Source organism: Mugil cephalus, chromosome 15 (genome assembly GCF_022458985.1).
Source record: "Mugil cephalus isolate CIBA_MC_2020 chromosome 15, CIBA_Mcephalus_1.1, whole genome shotgun sequence".
Lineage (NCBI taxonomy): Eukaryota > Metazoa > Chordata > Actinopteri > Mugiliformes > Mugilidae > Mugil > Mugil cephalus.
In genome coordinates, this window is record NC_061784.1 from 14848676 (window position 1) to 14876447 (window position 27772).

Genomic DNA, 27772 nt, shown 5'->3' on the forward strand with positions numbered 1-27772 from the left:
ATCGCTAATATTTATTGGACTCTTCAAATCCTTCAGTAGCTTAACGTCAGATACAAGTTGATTTTTGTCCACTAGGAGGCAGCAGACTCATTCTGATCTCATTTATTTTGACCTTGCAGCTGATCCTTCAGTTTCAGCCACGTTTGTAGAATATCTGCGTTTTTTTTTTTTTGCTCCATTTTTCATCTCCACCATCTGAATGCTGGGCTATGCTAGCTAATTTACCGTGTCTGCACTTTTTAAAAAACAGAGGCTTTAGCCATAAACTGTGGTTTAACCTTTGACCTCGAGTTCATCCAGATTTCAGGTCACGGCGTCTTGGCTCCATATGGAAGGAACAGACGTGCGCAGAGATGAAACAGCCCCGCAGGTTCTTCTTTTTGTAATTTGCATAAATTATTCCTCATCCTTAAAATCCTGTTTAGACCAGGGCGTGATGTCCTCACCGTCTTTAGTTTCCTCTGTTTATCAGCGATGAATCCATAAGATATGGAAATGAGCCTTATGCAAATCAGAAGCAAGTCGGGGGAAGAGGTGAGGGTCTTGTGTTTTTAGTTTTATTTATTTATTTATTTTTGTTAGACTTATTAATCTCTTGCGCTTCAGTGGCAGCTCGTCTTCAACCTGCCTGCTGTTACCGCCGGTTAATCTGTTTGGCACTTAGACGAGTCACAGAGCAGAGAGGGAAAACAGCAGGAAATAAACATTTTAATTGGCTGATAAATTTCCATTTCTCACACGCACGCACACGCACACAAACACGTCTGGATATAACGTTTAGTATTTAGACGAACGTTAAGTTAGATCCTAAATCTGCAGGAAGCTCGGCAGAAATAAAACGAGAGCGGAGAATAAATATCAAAAAAAAAGCTGGAGATCCGTCACAGCTCAAACAAAAAGAATTAACCGCTGTGGCGTCGTCCAGTGGAGAGGTAGACGTCGCTGGAGATTAAAGTTGAGTTCAGGAAGAAAAAAAGTCCCAGAATTAACCACAAAACCCAGGAACAGCTGCAGGTGAAACTCTGGACTAACCTCCTCCTCCTCCTCCTCCTCCTCCTCCTCCTCCTCCTCCTCCTCCTCCTCCTCTCGGGACGTTTCTTTGTCGTCAGGTTTCATTCAGCCGCCTCAAAAAGTCTGTTTCCTGATGTTTTCTGCCTTCGTTTCCCGTGTTTGTCCTCCACACGTTTCCTCTTCCTACAGGGAACAGTTGGACGATGGGAACGTGGCCCCACGTCTTTTTTTTTTTTTTTTTTTTTCAACCAATCAAAACGTCCAAGGTCACCAACAAGAACAAAAAGCAAAGAGTTAACAAAAATATGGAGCTGTGTTCCTTTTTATTCCCCCCCCTCCCCGCCACGTCCTGCAGGCTGCGGAGTTTAACGTGAAGGAGGAGAGCAGCTCCAGGTTAGCGCGGCTCATATCTTGGTTTCTTTGTATTCGGCTCTGAAGGAATCTCTGATCGACAACAGACCCGAGGCCAGGAGGTGTCCGCTCACTTTGCTGTGCCACTCCTGCGACCGACCCCTGGAAGAGAAAAAGAAAAAGAAAAAAGAAAAGATGCATTCATGATGAAAAGGCAGATGGGTGGAGTCTAGAGCTGATGCTAATGGTAATGCTAATGGCTAGCATGAAAGCTGTTATAGACTTGTTGAAGTAAACCAGGTAGATTCACACCAGACATGTGAAGAAGACTTTTAACATTCTGTATATGGGAAACATGTAATATGCAAGACCATGCACCAGCTCCAAAATGTTCATGAACAGACAACCCCAAATTTACTTTGGGTTTGTCCTAAATAGGCATTTTTTTGTTTAGTTTTTTTGCAAAAAGGCTGGGATGCGTTCTAATCAGCTGCTCCATGCGTTCGTCTACAGGGAGGTTCGGATTCATGACACTGACTCGGTTTTTCCTGCAGCTTCGTTGGTTTTTAGTTTCAGTCGGTCTCACCTGGTGTCTGTTCGACAGAGGTGGGTCAGTCTGGTCTTCCTGGCTCCCGTGGGCTCCAGCAGGTAGAGGCAGGAGTGGACGTGGACCCTGATTCCCTCGGCCTGCACCTCGGGGTGCTCCGTGGACACGGAGGACAGGTAGAGGGGACCGGAGGACGGGTCCGTCTGCCAGGTCCTACAGGAGGAGGAAGAGGAGGAGGATTCATGAGGAAAAAGTCCTGGTCTGATCTTAAATGTCCTGCATCAACAATGTTTAATTTTTAATTTGCTCCTATTTTCGGTGGCTTGAAACATAACTTTAGTTACATTCATACGGGAAGACGAGGGTTTATAAGAGAGTTTCTTTCTAGTATCTAGTTTGAACTCTTGCTTTTATATTTGGCAAAATGAGAAAAGAGCAAACGCAGATTAACACGCAGCTGAAACACTGAGTCTCTATGTCTTTAGACGCAAACTGCTTTTTAACAACAGTTAAGGACTAAATCTAATAAAAGACGTCTACTACAACAGCAACAAGCTGAAGTATGTGAACAGTAGCAATAAAACTTTATTTTTTAATTTAGTTGAGACACCAGAAAGAAGCCGATCAACCAGAGAAAATGCTGCTCTGCATTAAACCTGACGCTCAGATGCTGCATGAATAACTAATACGTTTTCAGCTTCATTTTCATCTTCAGTGCACTGCATACTGAATATACACAAATAAAACTTATTTAAACCTTTGACTGTCTTCTTCAGTTTGCAGTATATTTACGGTTACTTCATCTTCAGAGTCAAACCTTGACAAACACACGGTGGTTACCTGAGCAGCAGGTGTTCCTGGAGGGGCTGGGAGCCCAGGCCGTGGCCCTGGCTCTGGAGGAGGTAGCGGTAGACGTCGGCGTCCTCTGATAACGTCTGGACGACGGCGGCCTGACGCAGGTTTCCCTCCCACAGCCTCTGCTCGCTCAGCAGCCGCCGGAGCAGCTCCTCCTGTGGGGCTTCCACCTCCACGGAGCCGCGCCACATCCACAGAGGGAGGCCGTCGTCCACCTAAGAAGATATGATATAATATAGTGTTAAAGCAGTGTTGATGGATGTAAACTAATGAAACAGTAAAATAAAACCAGTAGTGTCAAAACTGGCCCCAGAAGAAGAAGACTGAGGTCTGGTCTTAGTTCAGCTGTTTCTTTTTCCTCTTCGTTGACTAAATAAACGCTTTTAAGAGTTATTTTTATATTTTTTTACTCCACCTTCTTGAAGGAGAGCTCCACGTGCTCTGGAGCTGCGTGACTCTCCCAGCCTCGGCTCTTCTCTCTGGCCTCCTTCAGGAGTTGCTGGGTGTTAAGCTGCAGCTGGATCCTTCTCTCCTCCTGCTCCTCCTCCTCCTCCTCCCCTCTCTTACTGTGGGGCACCAGGCCTCCTCCTCCTCCTCTTCCTGCAGACTCCTCAGAGAGGTAATCCTCCGTGGGGAAACTTAAACTCTGGCCGGGCCAGAACTCTGGAAGCTGAAGAGAAGATTCTGTTCAGATGTGAAAACTAAAACTCTGCCGTTCAGAGGCTGGCTGTGGTCGCCGGGGTCGGTGGTACCTGGAAAAGCCTCTGGGCCTCCGTGATCATGTGGGCCAACCCCTGGGTGGCGGCCAGGTTCTCGCTCAGGTCTCGCTGGTCCGGGCGGCCCAGGCTGTACTTCCTGTGACTCGACCTGCAGCGACAACACAGCAGAGTTTTTATTTCCACAAGAAGTTCTGTAAATCTTTTGGTTGTTGGATGCTGCTCCCGTCAGAACACGCGTTTTATTCCAGGAGACTGACAGAATCAGTCCCACTGTCACTAAACCATAGACTGTATATAAATATGGACAACACATCTCCACTTCCTCCCCTTGGGCCAAAGTGATGGTATTTGCTCGGGGATATGGGCGGCGCTCTGCTCCACCTCCACCAGTTACAAAAAAATGTTGAATAATACACTGCAATTCTTGTTTTTTAACTATGTTTTTTTTTTCATGGTTCCACGACCTTTTTACGAAGTGGCTGTCATGGCAAATGGTGGAATAATAATGAACTAAAACGAAACCCATCCGAATAACTGACACTTCAAAACGCGTCAACATTATATCAACTACCTAAAATAACAAAAACAGTCCTTGAAAAAAAAATTGACCCTAGTCCCGCCCACTAACACTGAGGAGGTGGAGCTTATGACCTATACTGCAGCCAGCCACCAGGGGGAGCTCTACTTGCTTTGGCTCCACTTTAGAGGAGCAGGTCCACCGTTCGCATATATAACACAAGCAGCTTATTAACTACAATTAGGACTAAAACATATCTCAACATTATTAGAAAATAAGGATTATAATATATACCTGCTAACTATGGATCCAAAGAAATAAAGAAACGAAGAAAGTTAACAAAAACTGGATTTGGGTGTATACTGTGTTGTTAATAATGGAGCCAAAGTAAGAGGAAATAAGTTTATGAATAAAGTCTCTCTGCTCGTCAAGGCTGTTTTTTTTTAAAAAAAAAAGTTAGAAATAGAATGAAGAAGCGATTGCCAGTGCGTTTTGATGAGTAACACATCACCTTTTTTTCTACTGTTTTTTTTTGCCTAAAGTCTTAAAGCTCTCTACCATATACTCTTCTATTTGCTGCAGGCAGGAAAAGAGACGAAGAGCAACAGTTTGTTCCAGGAATCAATTACTGCGGCCGACAAATTCAGGTTCCTCTGGAGGGCTTTGATGTCGCTGCCCGGCAGATTGACAGGAAGTCCTGCGCCTCAACTTTTATGTTTTAAGATTGTGAAGGGAAAAAATGGCAAGAAATAACCGGCCGAGACGTGAGATTTGACCATTAAAAAAATATAAATCTCAACGGGATTTCATAGATATGTGGAGAAATTATCGTTCCCACCACAGAGAGTGAAATGATTTCTGATACAATCTCCATCCATGTGGAGAAAAGAAGAGACCAAACATGTCTTAGAGGCATGAGGAAGACTGAAAGAAGAGTAGAAGAAGAGGGAGAAAGAAAGCGAGGAGGAGATGAAAGAGTTGAAGAAGAAGGATGAAGAAGAGAAGAAACAAAAAAAGGAGCAGAAAAAGAAGAGGCAAAGAAGAGAAAAAGAAGAGAGAAGAAGAAGGAAAGGAGGAGAAAACTGGACAAACGTGTGAAATGTCATTTTTCTGGACGGTCTCAATCATTAGATTCTTTCATCTCTTCGTCTCAGTTTCTTTTCTCTCATTTCTGAATCAGAATCTCGGCTGGAAGCAGCAAGCAAGTAAAAAATAAAACATGTTTCCTACGAGGGGGTGAAGCTGAGGCCAGACGTTAAATTGGTGGAGCAACGAGTTCGTAGCGTCAACTGTGCCGAGCTACAATTTCATCAAAAACTGCACTCATGACATATGACATTAGCAATTAGCCGTAATAGGCTAAGATCTGTAAAACATTTCTTAAATACAAGTCGTTTAAACAAGAACAACTTTTCAATTTCATCTGTTTCCATCTTCTTCTATTGACTCTTTACAAGCTGGTTCCTGATCAGTTTTAGCTCCATGGACTAGATATGGGTGCTCACCTGGTGGCGCTGCCGTCCCTCTTCTTCAAGGTGTTGAGGTGGAAAAGTGACGGCGCCAGGCAGACGGCGATGTTGGTGGGAGTCATCTGGTTCTCGTCCACGCAGGCCACAACGTCCCGGAGGAAGAAGAGCAGCGTTCGCAGGGCCTCCCTGTTCTCGTCGGGAAGCAGCAAGATGGCCGCCTGAGCCGCTAGCAGCTGCTGATCCTTTGGGAAATCTGCAGGCACAGTTATTATTATTATTATTATTATTATTGTTGTTGTTGTTGTTGTTATTATAATTATTATTAATTTAAATATTTGAATGTATCATAAAACAGGAAGCAGCAACAATTTAGCTATTAGCATATAAACCATGTTAATTGTTCGTATTGTTCAAAATGATCTGAATAACAAATGAGCTAATGTTAGCACCCCAATGTACTACGACTTTCATGATAAAATGTTGTCAATAATTGGATACTGATGTGCCAAATGCTGGCATAATTCTTCGAACATTTGTATTACCATTAGCATTTTAGGTAGCTAGGGCTTAGCATGTTAGACAGTTTTACCAGTTATGACTATGAAGAACTAGATGAAATGCTTCCTTTAAACAAGTGTTAGTAGCTTTAGCATGTTTTAATTTGATTATTGTGGGCTCACATTGATAAATGTGGAGGAAGGACTCGCAGAGTTTGCTGCTGAAGATGGGTTCAGGCAGGTCTCTGAAGTACTGCTTCACCATGTCGGCCACATCGAAGGCCGACTGACTGTCGTACGAAACTCCGTCTGGGTCGGACTCGACCATCTCACGGAGGAACTGGATACGAGACTTGACCCCTGACTTCCTGAAAAGACCAACCTGAGAGAAGGCACGACACAAATGAAACCAATTAAAACTTGTATTTAGTCGTTTATATTGTATTGTCTTGTACTGATGTGTGAAAGCAATGACTGCACGTAGGTTCCAAATGTTTAGTTAGTTTTACCAAATGTTGCGTGTGCTCAACAGTTCAAATTCAAAGTATCCATACAGGAAGTGGAAGATTCGAACTCTCTTTGTAGCAGGAGTTATCAGACTGTACCATGTTAAATACAAGAGGGGAGGTGTAATAAAGCCAGCCGACTTTACAACCTTACACACATATTTTAATTTCACTTAAGATTGTAGTATTTGACAAATTAATAATGAAACCGTGAGAACAGAAGTAGTTTGTGTGCTTTTGTTTCGCTTACTTCGATTGGTACAGTGTGCATTAATATAGATTAAATTAGATTACCATTAGATTATTATTAAAACCAACAATAAACAATCTTTTCTTTTCTCTACATATTCTAGTTGCTTTCCCAGTATCACAGGATATACAATGCTGTGAAAATGGTTAAAAAAAAACAAAAAAAAAACTGATTCAGGTCTGGTGCTCTTACTTGGTCCAAACACTCGGTCCTCAGATAAATGAGGGCTCTGAGGACGCAGGGAGGAAGCGGTTCTCCCGTCTGCTGGACACTGAGGAGCAGAGGAACACCGAACACCCTCTGGGCCTTCACCTCCATCGCCTTGGTCTTCCTTGGCGGTTTGGGAACAGTCCTGCAGGCAAGAAAGACCAATCAGACCCCTAAATCCTCAGAGTTTCAGGAAGCAGTCGAGCAGTGTGGACTAGCGCCAAGGGAAAAGTTATGGAAATTAATGTATACTCAAAAACTGTTTTGCAGACAACCTGGGAATTTGTAATCTCAAGCTTCACTTGGCTGTGGTTGGATGTGTTCTCCTTTGAAGGGAGAGCCAAATAAACATTTTCTGATTACATAAGCCCCTGGTGATCACTGTACACTGTGTATGCCATTCAAATCAGCACTGCAGAAAAAAAAAAAAAAAACTGTGGAGAAACCATGGACGCTGATCAAAGACGTTGTTTTGTTTGAAGGAAGTTTGCTCGTGTTTCTGAGCTGATACCAGCGTCCTTTTCTGTACTACCAGAGCTAGACGGAAAGAGATTTTTAGCCTCTAATGCTGCAAATTAAACTGCTGTATTGTAATATCTAGCTTCATTTGGAGTCACGTCTAAATCATAGCTACAAATATTCAACAACTTGTCGATGTGTCTCGGTGGCTGGACCATAGACTGTATAAAAATTGGACGCAATGACAGCAAATCCTCAACAGGGAAGCCAGAGCGTGTTGAGCTCCCCCTAGTGGCTGGCTGCTGTCATAAGCCCCCTCCATGTTTAACGCTAAAGTACATGTAACACTAATGTTTTTCAAAGATGTTTTTTGTAATTTTAGGTCGTTAATATGATGTTGATGTTGTTTTCTGATTAGCTTCATTTTAGTTAGTTATTTGACGCTATAAAAACAGGATGAGACATCATGACAGCCAGTTTTGTGATTTGTACCTAGAGTAGGAATGTCTGTTCGAAACCTACTAAATAAGTAATTGTGCTGCAAACTGTGCTCACTGACCTCAGGGATCTTTGCAGTTTTGTTGCAAGTTGTCGGTTGCTTTAGCTAGCTACTTTATTACATCAATTCACTGACAATCTCAGAAAACAAAAGTTTAACTTTTAACTGAAAAACTGCTAAGATCCCTCAGATCCTTGGCGTGAGTTAGCACAGTTTACATTCACTCAAACACAAATCACAGCTGTCCATCATGATGTCACTTCCTGTTTTTTTGCAGTGCCAAACTAAAATGTAACTTCTCATAAAAACTGACTTGACTGAAAATTGAACACTCATTAGTATTAAATAAACTACTTAAAACGACAGAAAAAAAATGTTTAGTTCAAATTAGTGGGCGGATAAGTACCGTCTATACTGTAGCCAGCCAGCCAGGGGGAGCTCCATATGGTTTGGCTTAACTTTTGAGGAGTTGTATGGTGTGCACTTTTTCTTCAGTCTATGGTCCAAACTCAAGATGGCGTCAAACATAACCCACAGTTCTAGCTTCACCTTATTCAACGGGAGGAAGAGAAGAGCACTCTATGTTTTTATAAAGGTCCCATCTATTCATGTGACCTTTTCAAAGAACTCCATTATTTTCAAACAGTAGCGGAATTCACATTTTCAGAGGGACAAAAATCTCTAAATTGCCTCCTAATTTGAGTTGGAACACAAGCTACACCTCATTTAAGCCAACAAACAAATAAACAAAATAAACTCATCGTATCATCAGTCACTTCTTACACGCTTCCCCTCATCATCCATGTGATTTATTAAAGTTAAAACTTAGTTAGAAATGCTAAAACACAGCACACTGCAGATTCCTTCCAGGCGCCGGCGTACGACGCCCGTTTCTCCCACCTCCCTCCAAACACACATCTCATCCTGGAAATTAGAAGAGGAATATTTACGAGGACTCATTTCAGTGGGGTTTTCTGCTCAGTGCTCGGTTGCCATGTTCAGCCTTATCTCATTGAGCATAACACCCTCAGCAAAATATCAAATTGGTTTTCTACCAAAGCACAAAACAAGCTGTGTTTACTCTATTATGAAATACGAACCTTCAGCAAAGTAAACAAGATGAAAACGTGGATGTTTTATTATTATTATAACTACGGAGAAATGGATTTGAGGGCTTATTCTGAAAACACAGCGTAGGAGGCAAAGCACTGATCTCATTAAATCCACTTGTGTCAATAATAAGAGCGTCTCTACATCTGAAACGAGCTGCAGGTTAGACATTCATCGATAAATTTTGCTGTTCCCTTATTTGCCCCTTATTGTCCCCGATGGGCTTGTCGTACCTGCACTGGACATTTCAAACAGAGAACTTCAACCCTGACTACAGCATGCACGGACGAGGATGGGAATCATAGACAGAATGAAGACGGATGGAGTAAGAGCTCCTCGAAAGTGAAGCCAAAGCGAGTAGAGCTCCATCTGGTGGCTGGCAGCACTATAGGTCATAAGCTCCACCCACTTACATGTTAGTGGGCGGACCTTGGATCTTTTTTTTTTGTGTGTTTAGTTTTAGTTAGTTATTTGATGCTCTTGAAACAGGACATAATGATGACTGGAAATAGTGTCAGTTTTGTCAGAGCATGGAAGTGGGGTCCATATTTATATACAGTCTATGCTTTCAAGGCAGAAAAGTAATAAAGTGGACATTGTCTCCTGTACCACCATCACTGTTTTCCTAGTTGTTCAGATTCCTTAAAAATACAGCAGCAAGAAGAAAGATTGTGGGTCATGTAGAGACTGAAGATGCAAGAAAAGGAGACAATAAAAGCCTCCGTAGTTGAGGATCAGTAGAGATTCTCTGATACTCTCTCTCAAAGATTTTATTCCCTGGTCAGGAGGGAGCTGAATTCTAAAAAGAATAACAATGACTTTACTAAACAAGACTTCACCGTCACAATAATTACTCAAATAAAAGTTCAACTAAAAAAAAAACTTAATCTATCGTCACTTTAAAAAAAAATCAGACCTGAGTATGAAGGTCTGGTGTCCTTTTCTCTATTTGCGCATTTACTGTGTCAAATGTTTAAAAAAAAAAACAAGAAGAAAATGGTTTCTGTTATCTCTAGAAGATATTATCTAATTATCAACACTTTCACACACAACTGTGATTAAAAGGATAATTTCTTATTATGATCAAACCTGACAATTAAATACCAAATGAGTGATTGAGGATTACTGAAGCTCGCCACGTTTTTCTGCAAATACGACCTCGAGTCAAGCAAACTTTTCCTCACCTGAGCTGCACTCACTTCAGAATTTAAATGATCTGCTGAATACAGCTCAGTGTGAAGGAAAACGTTTTTCAAAGCTGCTGCTTCAGAAGGATTTGCTGTTTTCCAGTGCAGTGACAGCACATGTTTTTTTTATTTTTTGGGGAGGGAGGGGGGTATTATCTATGAAATTCTGGTCGAGCGGGTGACATTTTTAAAACCCCCCACAATAAAACTAGTGTGATTCAGCTTGTAACCAGAGAGCAGAGAGGACGACAGAACCAAACGCAGGCCCGAGGTGAGTCACCTCACTCCTCCCTGTGGTTTTCCGGAGTCTATTCCTCTTGTTTTATCCGAGCCAAGGTTACACTTGACCCATGAATAATGAATGACTTTTCTAAATAGTCTGCTTGAAATATTTACTTTCACCAGTTCCCACTCCCTTGAAGAAGTTTCTCGAGTCAGGAGCCTAAAAACAAACTATCGACCGGGTTTCCTAACTCCCCGACCTCCGCCTACATTTACCCATCATCCTTTCTTACCAGTTCCAGCCCTGCTTGCTTGACGGCGAGTATTTGTCCATGAGGGCTGTGAGTTTGAGCAGCGACAGCTTCTGCAGCAGGAGGAACTGGGAGGCCGACTGGCTCTCGACTCCGGGGCAGGAGGGCAGGGAGGGCAGACTCTGCTCACTGGACCAGTGCAGATGCTGGCTCACCCTGCTGGACAGAGTTGGACGGAGGACACGTTGTTAAAGAAGACGTTAACATTTCTGCTTTTACGCTCAAAGACTGTTTTGTTCCATAATTATTATCCCCCACAGCTTTTATAACCGCTCCATATATAAAAACAAATCTGCAGCACGAGGTTTCTTCTTTTATCTTTACTACCTCACATTAACATTTCTTTTACTTGACACCTGAGGGAATGAATCCCTCTAAATGTCATTATGCAGGGTTGTTTTAAACATCCAGTTATATGTTTGTGTTTGTATTTAATGAGCCTGAAACACTTGGAGTTATACGGTTTGTGAAATGTGCCGTGCTCTTTGAATACATCTGGCTTCGATCGCTTCACATTCACCTGCTCCTGGGCGGAGGCGACGTGGACTTCGGCTCCTCCTCGTTCGCCGATACCTTCTCAGGACGCTGGACCTCCAGGTGTATGTGGCTGGGGGAGGAGGGGCAGGGGGAGGCGGCCGAGGAGCCGTGGGCAGGCGAGTCCTGGGACGAGGAAGAGCAGGAGGACGAGGAGGCGGAGGACGAGGAGGAGGACGAGGTGGAACCTTTTTGACAGTCGTCCTCGGATAAATTCTCAGACCACGAGGAGACGAGTTGTTGGAGTTTGCCAATTCTCTCCAGGACGCTGTCCAGAGCCGAGAAAACGTCCTCGCCTGCCAGCAGCCGACTCACCTGAGAGAGGAAAAGTGTCCAATAAATATTAACGTTTCTCTCGTTAATGTGTCTTTTGTGGACACACTAACTTTATCTCCTTCTGTGGCCTTCATGGATTTTTATCATATCGTTAGTCTTAACAAGATAATTGCCTAAGTCATATTTGAACATTTTCAGAAAACAAGAAAAAAATTGGTATTTTGATTGATATTGTAAGAGTAAGTCAAAAATAACCATTATTTTTTCCACCTAACCTTGACAGAATTACCTGTATTTTTATAGGCATTTTATGGTCATTTAAGGTTTTATTGTTGTAGAAAGTAAACGAGGGGAAGAGCCTTTTATTATGATGTTTGTGTGAATCAGTACTATCGATACTTATATTATTATTGGATTTACAATATATTATGTTATCTCGGTGCTAAGGATGAGCCCTCTCCAAGAGTTAAGAGCTAAAATAAGAAGCTAATAAGTCAACACTGATATATATTCCTGCTTTTGATGATATAGAATAATCTGCATTGGTGGCTGGAACTATACACCTCATGGCCTCTAAGTGCAAAGACATTGGTGTAACCGTCCTTTAACCCACATCCGAGTCCTCGCCGGTCCGTTCCGCGTCGCTGCCGCCGTCGCTTTCAGACAGCTGTCGCTCGTCGGGCATGTTGTCGTAAACGCTCAGCCGGTGATCCAGTGCCGGGCGTGGGCTGGGAACGCCCCGGTCACAGCTGGACGTCAACGACGCGGGGTTCCTGTCGCCGCTGGCCAGGGAGGACGTGCCCCGGGGCCCGCTGTGACGCCGCTGGTATCCGTGGAAGCTCCCCGTCCTCCAGTTGACGGAAGTGCTGTCAATGATGGGGGACAGGATGGCGCTCTTGTGGGCGAGGGAAGTCGGGAAGGTGCCCGGTTTGTGTCCGTGGGGGATCTGGAAGACCAGGCTGTCGTGGCTGTTGTTGTTGTTGTTGTTGATCTGGTTCCTATAGTCCTATAGTGGAAGAGGGATGAGACTTATCAGTTTCAGGAAAGCTGGACACGAGCTGTTGGTTTCTTAAACATCTTGTTTTAAATGTTTGTTGTAAAGCTTAGCTACACCCAGTTTGCTCGCTGCTTTAGATCCTTTAGAGCAGAAATAAAAAACTGAGGTTGTGAAAGTAACGACTGACAATTTGCTTGTGAACCAGATCTGTCACTTATCACACAAACAAACCTACAGAGTTGCTGAGCATGGTTTCCAGTATTGATATAGGCACAGTCTAATCAATGGCTATTGGTGCTTATAATTAGTTGTTTAACCTCCCCCGTAACATATCACCCTTATAGATCGCTTCACTCTGAAAGTTCAGGCTTACTTGTAGTTCCTAGAGTTTAAAAAAGTAGAATGTGAGGTAGAGCCTTCGACTATCAGAAACCTTTCCTGAAGAACTAGGGCCCAGTTTGGATTCAGGAGGAAGACACCCTGTCTAGTTTTAAGGTTAGGACAAAAACTTTTTGATTAAACTTACAGTCAGTTCCCTTAGTTATGCTTAGTTATTTCTTCTCAATTGCCTCCAAGCATTCATGTGCTAATACTGTCATAGCATGTTATTAGCTTAGTTAAAACCATAGACTCTATATAAATACAGACAACACGTCTCAACTTCCTTGTATTGACCAACTTGTCACTATATTCCTGGGAAACAATTCACACTTGAACATATGTGTTTAAGTTTGGCAGAAGTCCCGCCCACTAACATGGAGAAGGTGGAGCTTATGACTTATCCTGCAGCCTCCAGCCAACAGGGGGAGCTCTACCTGCTTTGGCTTCACTTTACAGGAGCAGTTCAACCGTCCATCTTTAAACAGTGTATGGTACCTTTTCCCTTGCCTCGACTGCCTCTACGTATCTGGCCTCCCAACATGAGTTTCAGGTTCTTCTTCTGTTAAAACTTTTTCTTTGCCACTTTCACCTTGGCGTTTTCTCTGAGGATTTCAGCCTCTGGTTTTGTAAAACATCTGTAGATTTTGATTTAGCTGAACTAAATCCAGCAGCCCAAATCAAATGTGTCTCTGGAGAACCAAACAACCTAGTTTAGCAGACACTGGATCAACCAGTTGAGTAACCCAGGAGCTCAGTCCTTATCTTTGCTGAATACCCTCCTCTGGTGAAGCTGAAATGAGACGTTAGGACGTTACTGACCTCTTCGTGGTTCTGGTTGTTCCGGTTCTTCCTCCCGGTGAGCCCGGCGCCACTGTTGGAGCGTTTGCAGTTACTCCTGACCCTGGTGACGGGGCTGGGGGTGCTGACGGTGCTGCTGCACTCTGATTGGCTGTTGCTGCTGCTGCTGCTGCTGATGGTGTGAGGAGACGAGTGCGACGAGGACGAGCGGCTGTTAACCTGCAGACTGGAAACATTCAAGGAGTTTAAAAACATCCAGCAGCAGATCCAAGATTCTGGTTGTGTTTTTTTTTACGATCACCTCGCATTCACTCACCTTGAAGGGCAGTGCAGCCTCTCCATCTTCTCCTCCTCTTGGACCAGATCCGGCCGACTTGTAACGTGCCGAGCCTGACTCCTGCTGCTACTACTTCCACTGCTTCGATGCAAATGGTGGCGGCCCCCCGATCCCCTCAGCCTCAGTTTCTCCATCTTCCTCAGCAGAGTGGTGCAGTTCTTCCTGGGAGGTTTGTCTGGGAAGCAGCTCTCGGCCTCCAGACTCATGGTGGACGATCCTCCACCGCTCCCACCCGGAGAAGGAGGCCCGCTGAACGACGTTTCCAGGGAGGGGATCTTGTTCGTGTAGGAGGAGCGGGAGGAGCTCCTGCTGGTCTCCAGGTCGTCTGTGGTGTTTCCAGTAAGCGTTGCGGAGATGGCGGCGGGTTCTCTGTGACTCTTGTGGTGCCGGTCGCGGCCCTCGCTCTCGGTGCTGCTGGAGCTGTGGATGGAGGAGACGTCGTCGTGGCGCTCGTTTCCATCCTGCAGCCCGGTGGAGCTGTCGGCCAGACGGAGGATGTCTTCGGTGGAGCTGAGGCGTCGCCACTGTTGCGTCCGCCTGTCGTAGGTCCAGTTGGGGCTGATGGCGCAGAAGTCCTCCTCGATGCAGTCGTCCCCCTGGAAGAAGATGTACAAAAAAAAACCAAGTTGCTTTTTGGAAACTGTAGGATTTCTATGTGTTGTCCTAGAAATGGGACCAAAAGTCAGTATTTTTCAACCTTTTCTGCTTCAGTATGGACGATGAGGTCACACAATGCGTGTAGACGGTATTTTCCATGGCTTAATTTAAGAATTGCATATTTACCCTAATGGCTTTTAAATATAATACAAGAAAGCAACACTTGATTATTTCATTCATGTTTGTATATATATTTTTTTACGCCTTTCAGACTTTAGTTTCGCCTAGAAACTGATAATTATGGTGACTGATGGTAACTGATGGTGAGGAAGACAAGGAGGAGTACTGGGTGATGTCTAATGAACAGATTTCACAGCTCTAAGAACTGTGAAACGAGGGTCTTGCTGCGTTTGAGTTTCACTCACTCTGCGTTTCGCTCTCCGTGGCTCCAGCCTCATTTCCAGACATTTATTCAAAGTGACCAGCCGCCTGCAAGAGGAAGGAGAAGAGGAGGAGAGTGATTCTGCTGCTGTGTTTGTTACGGATCAAACCTCCCAGGTATCATCTAGGATATGGCTGCAGCAGGAGCTTGTGGGGAACAAACGTTTGTCTTAGTTTGTGCAGTTTAACATTTCAACCTGACAAAACGCCAAAGTCCATTCAGTTCCAAATCACCATCCATTAAGAGATATATGGCTGAATTTTCAAATACTGTAAGTCAAAGAGTCAGAGACCTTGTTGACGCTTCTCTAAAAATTCTGTACTGCTAAGTCAATCAAATTGGATGCAACAGAATCACCCATTTTAATCTTTCAGAAACAAACTACGGCAGAATATGGTGAAGGATTGTGTCTAGACCAGTTTCAACACATTCAATCTTCCTGACACTGGGTTTTTTTTTATTTTAAGACAGTTATATTCTTCAGATGCAACTCTTTTGATTATATTCCTGCATCCAGACGTCCTCTCTGAAGGCACAAAAAGATGTTGGCCAAGGAACCACCTGAAATCCGCCGTGTCTAAGAGTCAGTGGTTAAAAGAGGTCAGTGTTGACCCTGTATCCACTCAGATTCATGCATGAGAAAGATTTTCAGCCGGTGCAGCGTTCACAGTCGACCAGGCAACAAAATAGACTTGGATGCAACGTCTTCCAAAAAAAAAAAAAAAAACCTGCTCTAGTTTCAGCTTTGTTCTTTCGGACTCTTTTTGTTCTTAGCACATCGTGTATTATTATGTTAACAGATGTAAAAAAAAATCTAAACAGTCTCTAATTTGTGCAGGATCCTACATAATAAGGTGGTATTTTGTAATTATGAACTTCATAAACATATTATTAGTTATATTTTAAGGGTATTTTTGTTTTTGTTTGTTGCACTGGTATTAAAAGACAGTGGTGAATCATCAGGGCCAATGGTGATTTATCAAAATCTCGGACTTACATCTTAATATTTTCCCATTAATATTATTAAATTATTCCCAGTAGCCTACTCTTTTTATGTCTTGTCTTGTCTGTCTCTCAGCTGCGGTGCTTCTTTCAGTGTTAACTTTGCATTAGAGCTTTTATCCAATCATATTTCAGCCGTCATGTGTAAGTAAAAGGTGTATAAGTCTGGAGGCGTGGCTTCGTTACCTGCAGAGCGAATCAAGGGCATCCTTATCCAGGAAGGGGTGATCACGCTTGGCCCACTCAACGTCGACAGGGAACCTGCCGTCTGGGGAAAAAAAAAACAAAAAAAAAAAGATGAAGGACAGCAGTATGTCTGAAGAAACATTGTGGAGGTTGCCTGAGCAGAAATCGTTATTTACCTTTGAAGAGCTGCACGTACTGAGGGAAGCCGGCCGCTCGCAGCCAATCACAGGCCTCCTTGGCTTCAATCTCTGCAAACACACAGAGAGACGAAAATAGGGTTTGATTCAATTATCATTTCATGCTCCGCCCGCTTTAAGATGGCAAATATTTGCACTTAATCAGTCGTCTGTTTATGGAGTTTAATTACATTTGCATTTGGATTAAAAAAAAAAAAAAAAAACATGGATGGAGGAGGAGGAAAAAAATTGGAAGCACATCCAGGTCATTAATTATCTGTGACTCTTGGTAGAGACCATTTTAATTGCTGCTAACTGGCTGAAAGCGGGGATGGGAACTTATGCCCCGCCCTCAGTGCCTTCGCTGTTTTTATTCTTCAGCTTGATCAGAGAGGAGCCGTTACCATGGTGACTAAATGGCGATCGGAAACACGAGTTTACATGAAAACATCAATCACTGTAGAAGTTTATAGATGAAGAGGAGCTTCACATCTACTGGAAATAGAACTGAACGAGGAGGAGAAGGAAACAGAGAAGGAGAAGAATAAAGAGAATGAGGAATTAGAGGAGGAAGGAAGGAAGAAGAGGAGGAAAAGAGGTTGAAGGAGGAGGCGGATGGGGAGAACGAAGACGACCAAGTTGTCTCCAAGTCTCCATCGTTACTGTCCATGTGGATTCCAGCTGGTATCATCACCTCGTGTCTATTTATTAGTAGATGACTATTAAAGGTTACCATGGTTACCACCAGAACCTCTGCACCTGACCCACCGGTAAATGATGGAGGAGGCTTCACACGAAACCGTTTCACTGCACATTCATTTCCCCTCACTTCATAACACCGGTGCACACACAAGACACGCAGCTGAAGCTCTGATATTTATGAGAAAACTGATGAGGAATATTACAAAATGTTGAACTTGAAGCTTAAAACCGTTCCCCTGATCCGGGATGTTTACAATAAACAGTGACAGAAAAATCAGCCTGTCTCCGCGGCTCAAGACGAGGATTTGGATTTTCTAAGACGTCTTACAATATTTGTCCACCGCTGCTCTCGTTCCCCTTCTCTCTCTCTGCAGTTAGCAGCTAGAATAATACCGCCAAGGGCATTTCTTGTTTTCATATTCAGACAGCGTGAAATATGACCAACATTAGTTTCTGCTAAAGAACAACAACAGCCGTTTGCCTGTGACAGATCGGTTCCTCAAACGCTTCCTGTCTGGTGCTTGTATTTTTTTTAACTGCCTACTCTTTCACTCGGGGTGACACGGAGCGAAGGAATCCGATTCTCGTTTTATTTTATGCGGCTTTTCAGCGCTTGTGCTAAAAATTGTCCCGACAGCGATACGGAAACTTGTCTCATGAATCGGGACAACGGCGCAGCATAAAAGCAGATGGGCCAGATATATGAACACTGGGGCGAAGTGAAACCGGCGCTAAGAGAAAAATAATAACAGGTGATAAAGTTAAACAACGTAAAGCACAGGGAGGTTTGTCCTTTGTTCGTATAAAGTTAATTTTCCAGCGTCGTGATGGAGATGTGACATTTGAGAAGGAAAGAGGACATACTGGAGTTAAAGCCACCCAACCCACTTTGTCTCTCGGCACGAGTGTCATCCCGATCCATCATTACTAGCGCGGTTTGTTGTTCTGCAACCTGAAGGGTCACAAGTTGAATGCGGCTGACATTTAAACCAGTTTTCCAGCGAACAGGTCTGTATATCCCGCCAGCTTTTAAAGGCGCGGCTTCTGCAGAAAAGATCTATTCTGAGGTTTTAGCCTGTAGGGGGGAAACCGAACCGCTGTTATTAGTGGAATTATCTCAAAACCAAAACCCCGGTGGGGCAAGATGTTGATAGAAATGCAGCAGGCCAGAAGAAAGCGAAGCAGAAGCAGAAGAGTCAATTAGATGAAAAGACAAAGCCCAGAAATAAACTTGACTTTCTTTGATTCCTCACATGCTGCAACAAGCTGCTCTGTGCGTGCTATTTGGAGACATACGTTGAGATCCTGTGATCACCACAACCACAGACTTAACACTTTTATTAGATCAGGAGACAGGCAAAGATACGCTCTCCTAAGATGAAGATGTGACTTCTTTAATCCTCTGGCATCAGTTTAATTCGCTACCTTCTTGATTCATTAATAACAAAAATGTCCAGTTGCTATAAAAAAAATGCTATAACTGATTAATGTTGTTTTCTGTTGTTTTCTGAACAGTGAATTACAGTAAGGGGCATTTTATTTTCTCAAAAACAAAAATGAAAAAAACAAACAAAAAATGCAATTTTATCCATTGTAGGCCCTATAATGGGGCAAATTTGACTATTTTTTATGTCACCAAGGATTTATTAGAGGGTGAAACACCCCCAAACAAAAAGAAGCAGGACTAGAGTGTAAACCAGGAGGCAGGTCTCTGGTCACTTTACGTCAGTGAGACATGGACAAACAACAACACAATGGGCGCATACCTAAGCCCGTCATGGGCTCAGGACTGAACATAGCCGACATCTGACCTAATTATCGAAAGAATTATGAGTTCATTCCACACCTGTCAGAAAAAACAATGCGTTTTATATTCGGATTACGTATTTGGTTAAACACTTCAGCCGCCACGTTCAAGGGCCCCTTTCTACTCCACTCAACGTTTACGTAAGTGATGCTATCTCTGGGCGCACTGTTGGAGTACGACCACGGCGAGCAATGGCCTCTTCCCTTTCCAAATGACTTTGTCTCTGAGGAAGTTGTGATTCGGCCTCTCTGGACCCTGATAAGAGATTTGGATGTCTGATTGGAGTGACTCCACCCGGGCCAGCGGCAGGAAGCTGGACAGTGAGTGTGTGTCTGGTGGCTGAGAGGAACTCTGGACGGTCGGGTTACGTGATCACTGGAACGTTTGTGTTTTGGTGTTTGTGCAGGTTGCCCTGGACTAAAAGATTGATGAGAATTCACCAGAACTTCAGGCTATTTTTTTTTTTCTTCTCCATATTACTTCAACTCAAGAGGCACTGGGAAAAGCTACCCTGGCTTAAAATGAACCAAAATTCACATCATCATTTGATAGAGCTGGACAAACACAGACTGTCTAAGCTGCAACTGTCAGTTTCTGTCTGCACGAAGCCAAAGCCATAAAGCTCTTACACACTAAAGTGGGACTAGTTTTACCTGAAAAAAAATAAACTTAGGTGATTTATTTTGAAGGGTTTTGTTTGTCTTTTTTCTGCCTCTTGCCACTTAATAATTATAAAGATGCATTAATGTGTTCATCACCTCAGTAAAGGTGGAGCTGATTTAAATATTGCACAGGTAGTTTTTAAATGTTACCCCAGATCAATACCGATCAGGATATTCTTTGATATGAATAAGTAAGTAAGTGTAGAGATAAAGAAAGATATAAATAATATAACTCTGGTTAACTGAACACCTGCTTGGTTGCTCGCTGTTGTGTTTGATGTTCTCATTGATACTAAAGAACATCTCACACAAATCCAGAGGTCAAGACAACCTGCAATATTTCCTTCTTCCTGTTACTCTGATGATGGTATTACTGTCAGTGCAGTCGACATGGTGGCAAGTGGAAGCTTAGGATAAATCTCATATCAAAATAATTAATTAATTATTAAATAATTAATAATTAAACGCTGCAACAACTTTATGTTGATTAAAACTATGAAAGATAAAATTACTCAAATGTAAATGAGACCAACCATAGACTGTATATAAATATGGACTACACGTCTCCACTTCCTTCCATTGGCCAAACTGACACTTTGGCCAAACTCGCCTTTGGTTTCTATAGCGTCAAATAACTAACTAAAACGCAACTTATCGAAACACTTGAACATGCCTCAACATTATATTAACTACCTAAAATGACAGAAACCATTGTTGGAAAAAAAATAATTGACGTGTATTTTAGTGTTTTAATTGGGCCCAAGTCCCGCCCACTAACATGGAGGAGTTGGAACTTATGATCTATACTGTAGCCAGACACCAGGGGGAGCTCTACTTACTTCAGTTTCACTGTTTCACAGTTTAGGAGCAGTTCCGCCATAAACTGTCTATGAGACTAATAAGCAGCTTTCTTCTGAAGACTAAGACAAGATAAAAAAAAAAAAAAAGGCTGTCAAAATAAACACTTAAATTAAATTATGTGATACAGGAACATTCAATTTAACGGATAATGACAGGAAGGCTACTGCAAGGGCATGGAGCCCAAAGTACAGACGGCTAGGGAAAGACATTTGCATTGTTCTTATTAACTCTTCTCACAAGTTAAAATTCATGCCTTACTATCATAAACCTCATTTGAAACTTTTGGCTTCTCCCTAATATATTTTCCAATTTTATTTCAATATCATACCATCAAATTTTTTGTGCTATCAAAAAATGAATAAGTCTTTAGACTTGGGCCACATTTAACGTGATCCAGATAAAAATCATAAGGCGTCATTCAGTCTGAAAAGTCAGCTACTATGATGATGATCCTGATGTCTGTCTACTGTTGTGACTGGGAAACTAAATTAACAATAAACTAAATATTAGTCATTATTAACTAGTATAAATACCTTTAACTTTAATTTGCTTTTTTCTTTTAATTCAATCATTTCAGACTTTCATTACGTTTCACGACACCAGGCCTCTCAAACTTTGCCACCTTGGCTCACCTTCTGCTGGCAGGAACTGCTGCATTAGCTCATGCATTACAGCATAATCCTTCCTCCACACTGTTGCCCTCCGTTGCTAACAACACTGCTGCCTCTGAGCCTTCACGCCAGTGGAAAGATGGCTTTGCTGAATTTGGATAAACACTCTCAGGTTTCCGAACAGTAAGTTGGAAGGACTACGGGGGCATTTTACAGAAACAGATATGACACAGCACAGGAGAAAGGTGCCAACAGGCAGAAACCCAGCTGTCCCCAGGTCAAAACCATCAAAACTGGTGAGGAGATTTCTTTGAGTTCTTGAATTTGCTTTTCACATGTTTAAGAAAAAAATCCGTCACATACTTGAATTCAGGGAGTTGTCAAAATACAACTAGAACATTGGGCTAGCTGGCACCAAGCATCCCTCGCTTCTACTACCAACTGGGAAATCTACACAACCAGATGAAAACAATATGCCATGCTTCTGCAGTTATGACCAAAATCAATAGTTTGACATTTTGTGAAATGCAATGGTTGTTTTTGGATAGAGGCTCGAAGCTATTTGTGAGATTTTTTCTGTTCAAAGGAAATATAAAGCTATAGTTTAGCTCTAGCTAATGGCTTGTTAGCTTAGCTTTGCTTAGCATAAAAAAAAACTGTAAACAGCAACAAACTAAACCTTGGTCATCAAAATATATGTTCCTAAAATGTTCCTTTGTATAATATGTATTTACAAAATGGAAATTTTGTGGTTTTTCAGTACATTGTGAGAATTCTTAGCAGCAACTCCAGTAAGCTAGTGGTTCCAACACAAACAGTAAAGAGACCAACTATGACATTTTTTTCTTTATTCTAATGGTCACAGATAGAGAATACACTCACCAATTAGCATGAGCTTCATTCTCCGTTAGCTAGCTTAGGAACCTGAACTCACGTTAGCTTAAGGTGCTATTAGGTAGAAAGGCTAACTAGTCTTGTGCATTGTTGAATTGCTGAAAGTGAAAAAGCAACAACATTATTTACTCAAACAAATGTTGTTTTTTAATGTTTTACTTTGATTTGACTTCGCAAACCATAAAAGTTTCTTACTGTTTTTTTTCCCAATTTGATACTTTCTTCAGCCATTAGCTAAAAGTTTTATTCCTTTCTAACTTGTTTTGTGTATTGTTCTTTTGTTTAAAGACTTATTTTCCCCAAAGTCTAGAAGTTTCTCAGTAATTACCTGCAGATTTCTCACCTCGATAATGAATCTAAAACCTTTGTTTGATACCTAAAGGGTCACTTGTGCATTCAGGTAAAAACGCCGGTAGCTCATTAACTTCAGGGGCAAAACAAACAAAAGCAAGGTCCTCTGTGAGTCTGATGGCATATTTTTAACATAAATTCTGGTTAAGTTGTCAAAACAAAAAGCTCAGCTCATATATTATTGTTATTTATGATATACAACTTGCTGAAACGTGTTCTCATGGACTTGTATCTGGTGAAATAAAACCGAATTAACAGCAAATAAAGAACCCTTCATTGTTCTTACTACAGCAAGTCCATTTACAACATAGTGTCTTAGTAGAAAATTTATTTTATTGACACTGGAAAGCCCCTCTTCACTAATCGTAAAGCTAAACAGTTACATAATTTATAGTTTTTAGTTTGCTCACTTTCCTGTAACTGAAGCTATTTTTTCTTTATTTATAAATCAGATTACTTATTTAATTCAACCAAAACTCCAAAAGAGATTTAATACGGTAGAAATCAACACATCTTGACATTTAAGAAGCTAAAATTGGATATTTGTCAGTGTTGTTTTGACAAGTGACTCATTTTTTGGTGGATTCATAACCATCCACTACACATTTCCCCCATTTCTATTGCTTCTACAAACTAAATCATGGTCAATGCAACTTGTAGGAAAAATGTTTCATGTCAAAGTCAATTAATAAATATATGATGAAAAGTACACACTAACATTAAAAATCCATCCCACTCAAAGTATCTGATCTCATTCAAAGACGGTCTGAACAATTGGTGCTGGTAGTCTCAAGAATCTGACTGTAGTTTAAAGCCACATGTGTCTGAAAGGTCCAAATCACTAGTTAATCTGTATTCATGGCGACAACTACGCCATAAAGACAAAGGAACCCTCCAAGCAACTCAGAGAAAAGGTTATTGAGTAAGTAAAAGTCACAAAAAGTCACTGAACATACCCTGAAGTTCAATTAAACCCATCATGAAGAAATGGAGGAGACTGAGTACGTTTTATAGTCGCTGCATATAGGACTTTTATCTAAATTGCTTCACCAGTTATAAATGACTTCTCCGCTAATTAGAGAGAAAGCGTGAGGTCCATAAATATTGAAAGCAACAAGACCAAGTGTAAAAACAAAGCAAGAGATTCCACATTTCAAAGTAAAAGCACAGTTTTGGGTGCACTACTTTAAAAAAAAAAACAAAAAACAAAAAAAAAAAAACTCAAATTCTAAAAGTATCCCACACACATTCAGACTGAATCCTACGCTCTTCCTGCCAGAGCTCGTGATGATTCTCTGGCCTTTCTCAAAAAGAAAGAGCTCTCAGTCGACATTAGAATTCTTCAGATTCCTCGCAAATCATGAATTGTACTATATTTTCATTTTCACTTTTGCTTTTTTTGTTGTTGTTTTTTACACCATCTGCGGTTGGTTTAAGTGGGCGCCATAATCCGTCTAATGAGGCCTCAATCAGGTCCTCGTTAAGCTCTAATCAACCAATTATCGCCTTAATGAATGTCATCAAGCACAGACTGTCAGATGCCATCAAAGAGAAAACAGAACCGAGCGGTTGATCGTCTCATTATCATCTTCCCACATACTCACTTGTGATCAACATAACGTTGGAGGTCTTCAGCACGTTTCCATCTTGACCTCGATGCAGAATCAGACGATTTAGATTTCAGATTACAAAGCTTATAGAAAATTAAATCCAAAAATGAAAAATAAGGTCAAATATCCAGTGCTGTAACGGAGCGGTAGAGTCCAGTGCTGCTGGTCATGTTGGGCATCATGTTAATGAAGTCATTGTTGGAGATTTCCCTTTTGCCACCACTCCCCTTCCTCTGGCCTGGACCGGACCATCTGAACACCAGAGGGGAGCAGGGGGGAGGCGCATGTGTATCCTAAAAATAACCCAAGGGAACACTGGTGCAGACATGTGAGCGCCCTGCCAAAGAAGACTGAGATTACTTTGAATTGGAACGAGTCATGGATAAGCAGCGTGAATTTGGGAGATAAAATCTGGAAGTTGCAGACCCTCCCCGGAAGGGAACTCCCGGGAGTGTGGCACAAGGCTGGTGATTTCTTTATTTCCAGTAGGAAGTTAGAAATTCCCCCATGCCTTTAAAGTGGCCTGATGCAAACCAATCTCTCCATGACGGACTCAGAGACTGAACACTTTCCACCAGATCTCTGACCTTCTCATTGCCTCTTGGCGACTGTGTGATGGAGAAGACAAAATGAAAGACAGATATTTGAATGACTCAACGCGAGAAGGATAAAGTCCTCGCCGTGCCCTAACAGTCTGTAGTTCCTCAAGGTTTCATCTCGGCTCAGTCCAAGGTATACCATTAGCAGTAATGGCCCTCCATTTAATGTGTAGGTGTTTGATTATGGGCTTTTAAATGTGAATAACTCCCTCAGAGGAGAGGTAAGGAGAGGAGAGCGGTCGGCAGGGTTTGCAACATTAATTCACCAGTGGAGGAGGAGAAAGTGGGAGTATGCAAACAGCTAATGGACTCTACCCAGTTTGTCGAGACAAAGAGCAAAGAAGAGAAGCAGGAGAGAAAGAGAAGGTTTAGGTTAAAAACGCAAGATTTACGTGTCAGAAAGTTCAGGACGCGAAAAGGTCCGCGTCACTGTGTCTAACTCTAATGAATTAACCACAGTATATGTGCGTATGAAAGCAGCAGCTGCTCTGACCAGACCGGGCAGCAGATTGCTCAATATTTAATCTGATATTTTACAACATCTGTGATTTACTGAAACATTTGCAACATTTTGGATTCAGACTGCACCGTCAGATCATCCTATTAAAAAGAGGACCCACAGCGGGACATGTAATCCGAGACTTGTGGTGAAAATTTTGAGCTTTTTCGCCTTGTTTAGCACATAGTTTTGGTTTAATAGGATAAATTTCATTATAGTTCTACGAGCAAATGTTAGCACGTATTTAATTTCATCCTTAGGGACATTGTAGGTTCATGAGTTTTAATAGGTTTTCCTTTTTTTCAGACACAGATTTCTTAAGTCAAAGAATGAAGTTACTCGTATGATTTTTATCTAATGTGATCTGTGGCACAAGTTGAACCTGAGCTCATTAAACTATGTTCAGCTAGCATTTTTTCCCCAGCTAGTTTTTCATAATGATTTTGATTAGCTGTGTGTGAGTAGTCATGTATTCTGTCATAAAAAGACGAACAATTAAATATGTAAGGAAGTCTTTCCTCTGAGAGTTCTGATCTGATCTTAAATGTCCTACAGTTGGTTCCCTGAAAATTCCTAAAGTCCTTCTTCGTCTTCTCCTCAAGTCGACTGGATTCAGTCCACTAAATCTTTCTGTCAAAGTTAATGTAGTGTGGAGAGGGTAGCTCGTGCCTCTACTCCAGAAATGTTCTGGTCATCATGTGCTGCCATAAAGTCCCTAACCCTCTCTGGAAGATTTGTCTCCTTGACACTGTCTTCAGAAAACTTTTCTCTTTTTGAAACGCAGCCTTCAGTGCAGCCTTTGCCTGAGTGGACTTCATGGATTCTGTTTAGATGATCAGTGTTCATTTTATTGGAGCTGTTGAATTAAGGTGGTAGTATCTGACTGACTTAATTTAGGGAGCAGACCTGGACAGACACAAGATTTTGATTCTTCTTCTTCTTCTGGGATTTTTTCTCGCCATTAAAACAGAAGTTTTGAGGCTACAAGGACGTGGTTTATGTTTATGACCTACATCAAACAGCATTACTCTACTGAGGTGCTCTCTGTGCTGTGATTGTTTCTATATATTCCTGTATTTATTCATTTTCAGACACCAACAGTCGACCCAGACTCACAGAAGCTCTCTTCTGTTCTGGAGTTGACAACGTGTCGACTGCAGAGAAGAGGATTAAAGCGGCGCTCAGGGCCCGACCTCTGGCTCTGCCAACACAAAGACTCTCTCTGACTCCAGCTCTCTGTTGTGAACAAGGTTACACAAGACTGCGTTTCCTTTTCCCAAGCAAGAGCCTCCCAGGCGTCAAAGGAGGAAGAATCCAACAATACTCCCAGCGGATGGGAGTTTCTGTGTGTTCGGCGTTCATGTGTACATACAGCATCTGTGTGTTTTGGTGTTTGAGGGAGGCAGCTACAGTGTGTGAGGACGTGTTTGCTCTCACTGCATATTCGTTGCTGTTTGCGTGTGTTCTCTGGGGTGTGTACGAGTTTACTTTGTGAATGTGTGAGTGTGGAGTCTAATCTGGATTCAAGCCCCCAAGCTTCGTCGTGGTATTTCCGGTACAGAGCAGAACAGGAAGTCCTGAACTGTGTGCCCTTGCCCTGACTTTCTGTCATTTCTCCTGGGTGTCATTGAAAGCCTCTCTTTTCATCTGTGTTTCCTCGCATGTCTGGTTTACATGAGGGATGTCACAGTCAGCATCAGGGCTGATCCAGGCATTTTTATGATCATTAAAATGATCAGTATGGATTGAAATCAGGCTTCAACCAAGCCTGATGTTTTGTAGTTATTTATTTAAGGTCTGCCATAAACACAAACCGTGTACTTGTTGCGTGATGTGGAATCTATAAAAATTTAAAGTAGAAGATGAGGAACCAAAATCCTGTAACTAGACATGTCTGTTGTGTGGAAGAACTGTACTTAAGTCAGTAAATTATGTTTGTTTGGTGAGGTGGTGGTAGAGAATCGAACCTCGATTCAATACCACAAAAGAAAGAATCCACCAACAACAAACAGTGAACGCTGCATTTAAAAGAAAAGAAAAGAAAAGCTTCCTGGAGACAGCATCAAGGAGAAAAATCTTCCAGAGAGAGGGTTTGGGAGTTTATTGCAGCGTTGGATGACCAGAACATTTCTGGAGTAGAGAACACAAGGTATGAGCTATCCTCTCCAACCTGCATTAACTTTTACAGAAAGATGTATTGGACTGGAAGGATGAAAGGAAGGAAGGAAGGAAGGAAGGAAGGACTTTACGAATCTACTTGGAAGGAACTTTAGGACATTTAAAATTAGGACTCTGATTGGAGGACAATATGTCTTGGATGGGACATCCCTAGTCAGTATTGACTTTCATTATTAATGTCAGAAGAAATACCAAGGTCTGGGCTTCTAACATGATGAACAGTGCAGTTCAACAGGATAAACTCCTTTTGAATTCTTTGGAAGGACGCACATTTTTATTATTAAAAAAATAAGTGGATAAGACTGTTTAGATCCCAAGAGGAAAAACCTCCATACAGGTACAGCTGGAAACAGCTTTGTTCTTCAGTATTTCGTTGTTATTAAATCCAAGCGTCATCGTTAGCTCCGTTTCCTCTTCACGTAAGGACTGAACATCAAACTCTAAACTGCTTTGTGATTCTGTTTTACAGAAAAACGTAGGGAGTGTCGACATCGCCCACTTTGGCGATTGTGAAATTAAATAAACAATTTTTTTTCCTAAGCCAGAAAAACATGC

At 42.1% G+C, this 27772-nt stretch overlaps 1 protein-coding gene across 3 annotated transcripts in view; it reads right to left on the bottom strand.

Moving 5' to 3' along the window:
• Positions 1–1215: 1215 nt before the first annotated feature.
• si:dkeyp-23e4.3 (rho GTPase-activating protein 7) overlaps positions 1216–27772 on the bottom strand; it is a 65893-nt gene continuing 39336 nt past the window's right edge. Inside the window, exons 1-17 of one of the 3 annotated variants that reach the window (XM_047607328.1) lie at positions 23936–24170; positions 16444–16515; positions 16268–16349; positions 15063–15126; positions 14020–14636; positions 13725–13929; positions 12141–12533; positions 11238–11566; positions 10700–10876; positions 6915–7074; positions 6150–6348; positions 5506–5722; positions 3517–3631; positions 3180–3434; positions 2750–2979; positions 1949–2122; positions 1216–1524 (exon numbers count right to left, since the gene is read on the bottom strand). In XM_047607328.1, coding sequence (XP_047463284.1) covers positions 1416–1524; positions 1949–2122; positions 2750–2979; positions 3180–3434; positions 3517–3631; positions 5506–5722; positions 6150–6348; positions 6915–7074; positions 10700–10876; positions 11238–11566; positions 12141–12533; positions 13725–13929; positions 14020–14636; positions 15063–15126; positions 16268–16349; positions 16444–16515; positions 23936–23948 — 3411 coding nt within the window. In that variant the 5' untranslated portion in view covers positions 23949–24170 and the 3' untranslated portion in view covers positions 1216–1415. Of the gene's footprint in view, positions 1525–1948; positions 2123–2749; positions 2980–3179; positions 3435–3516; positions 3632–5505; positions 5723–6149; positions 6349–6914; positions 7075–10699; positions 10877–11237; positions 11567–12140; positions 12534–13724; positions 13930–14019; positions 14637–15062; positions 15127–16267; positions 16350–16443; positions 16516–23935; positions 24171–27772 lie in introns of those variants that run through there. The other 2 variants (XM_047607327.1, XM_047607326.1) reach the window with 2 other exon arrangements.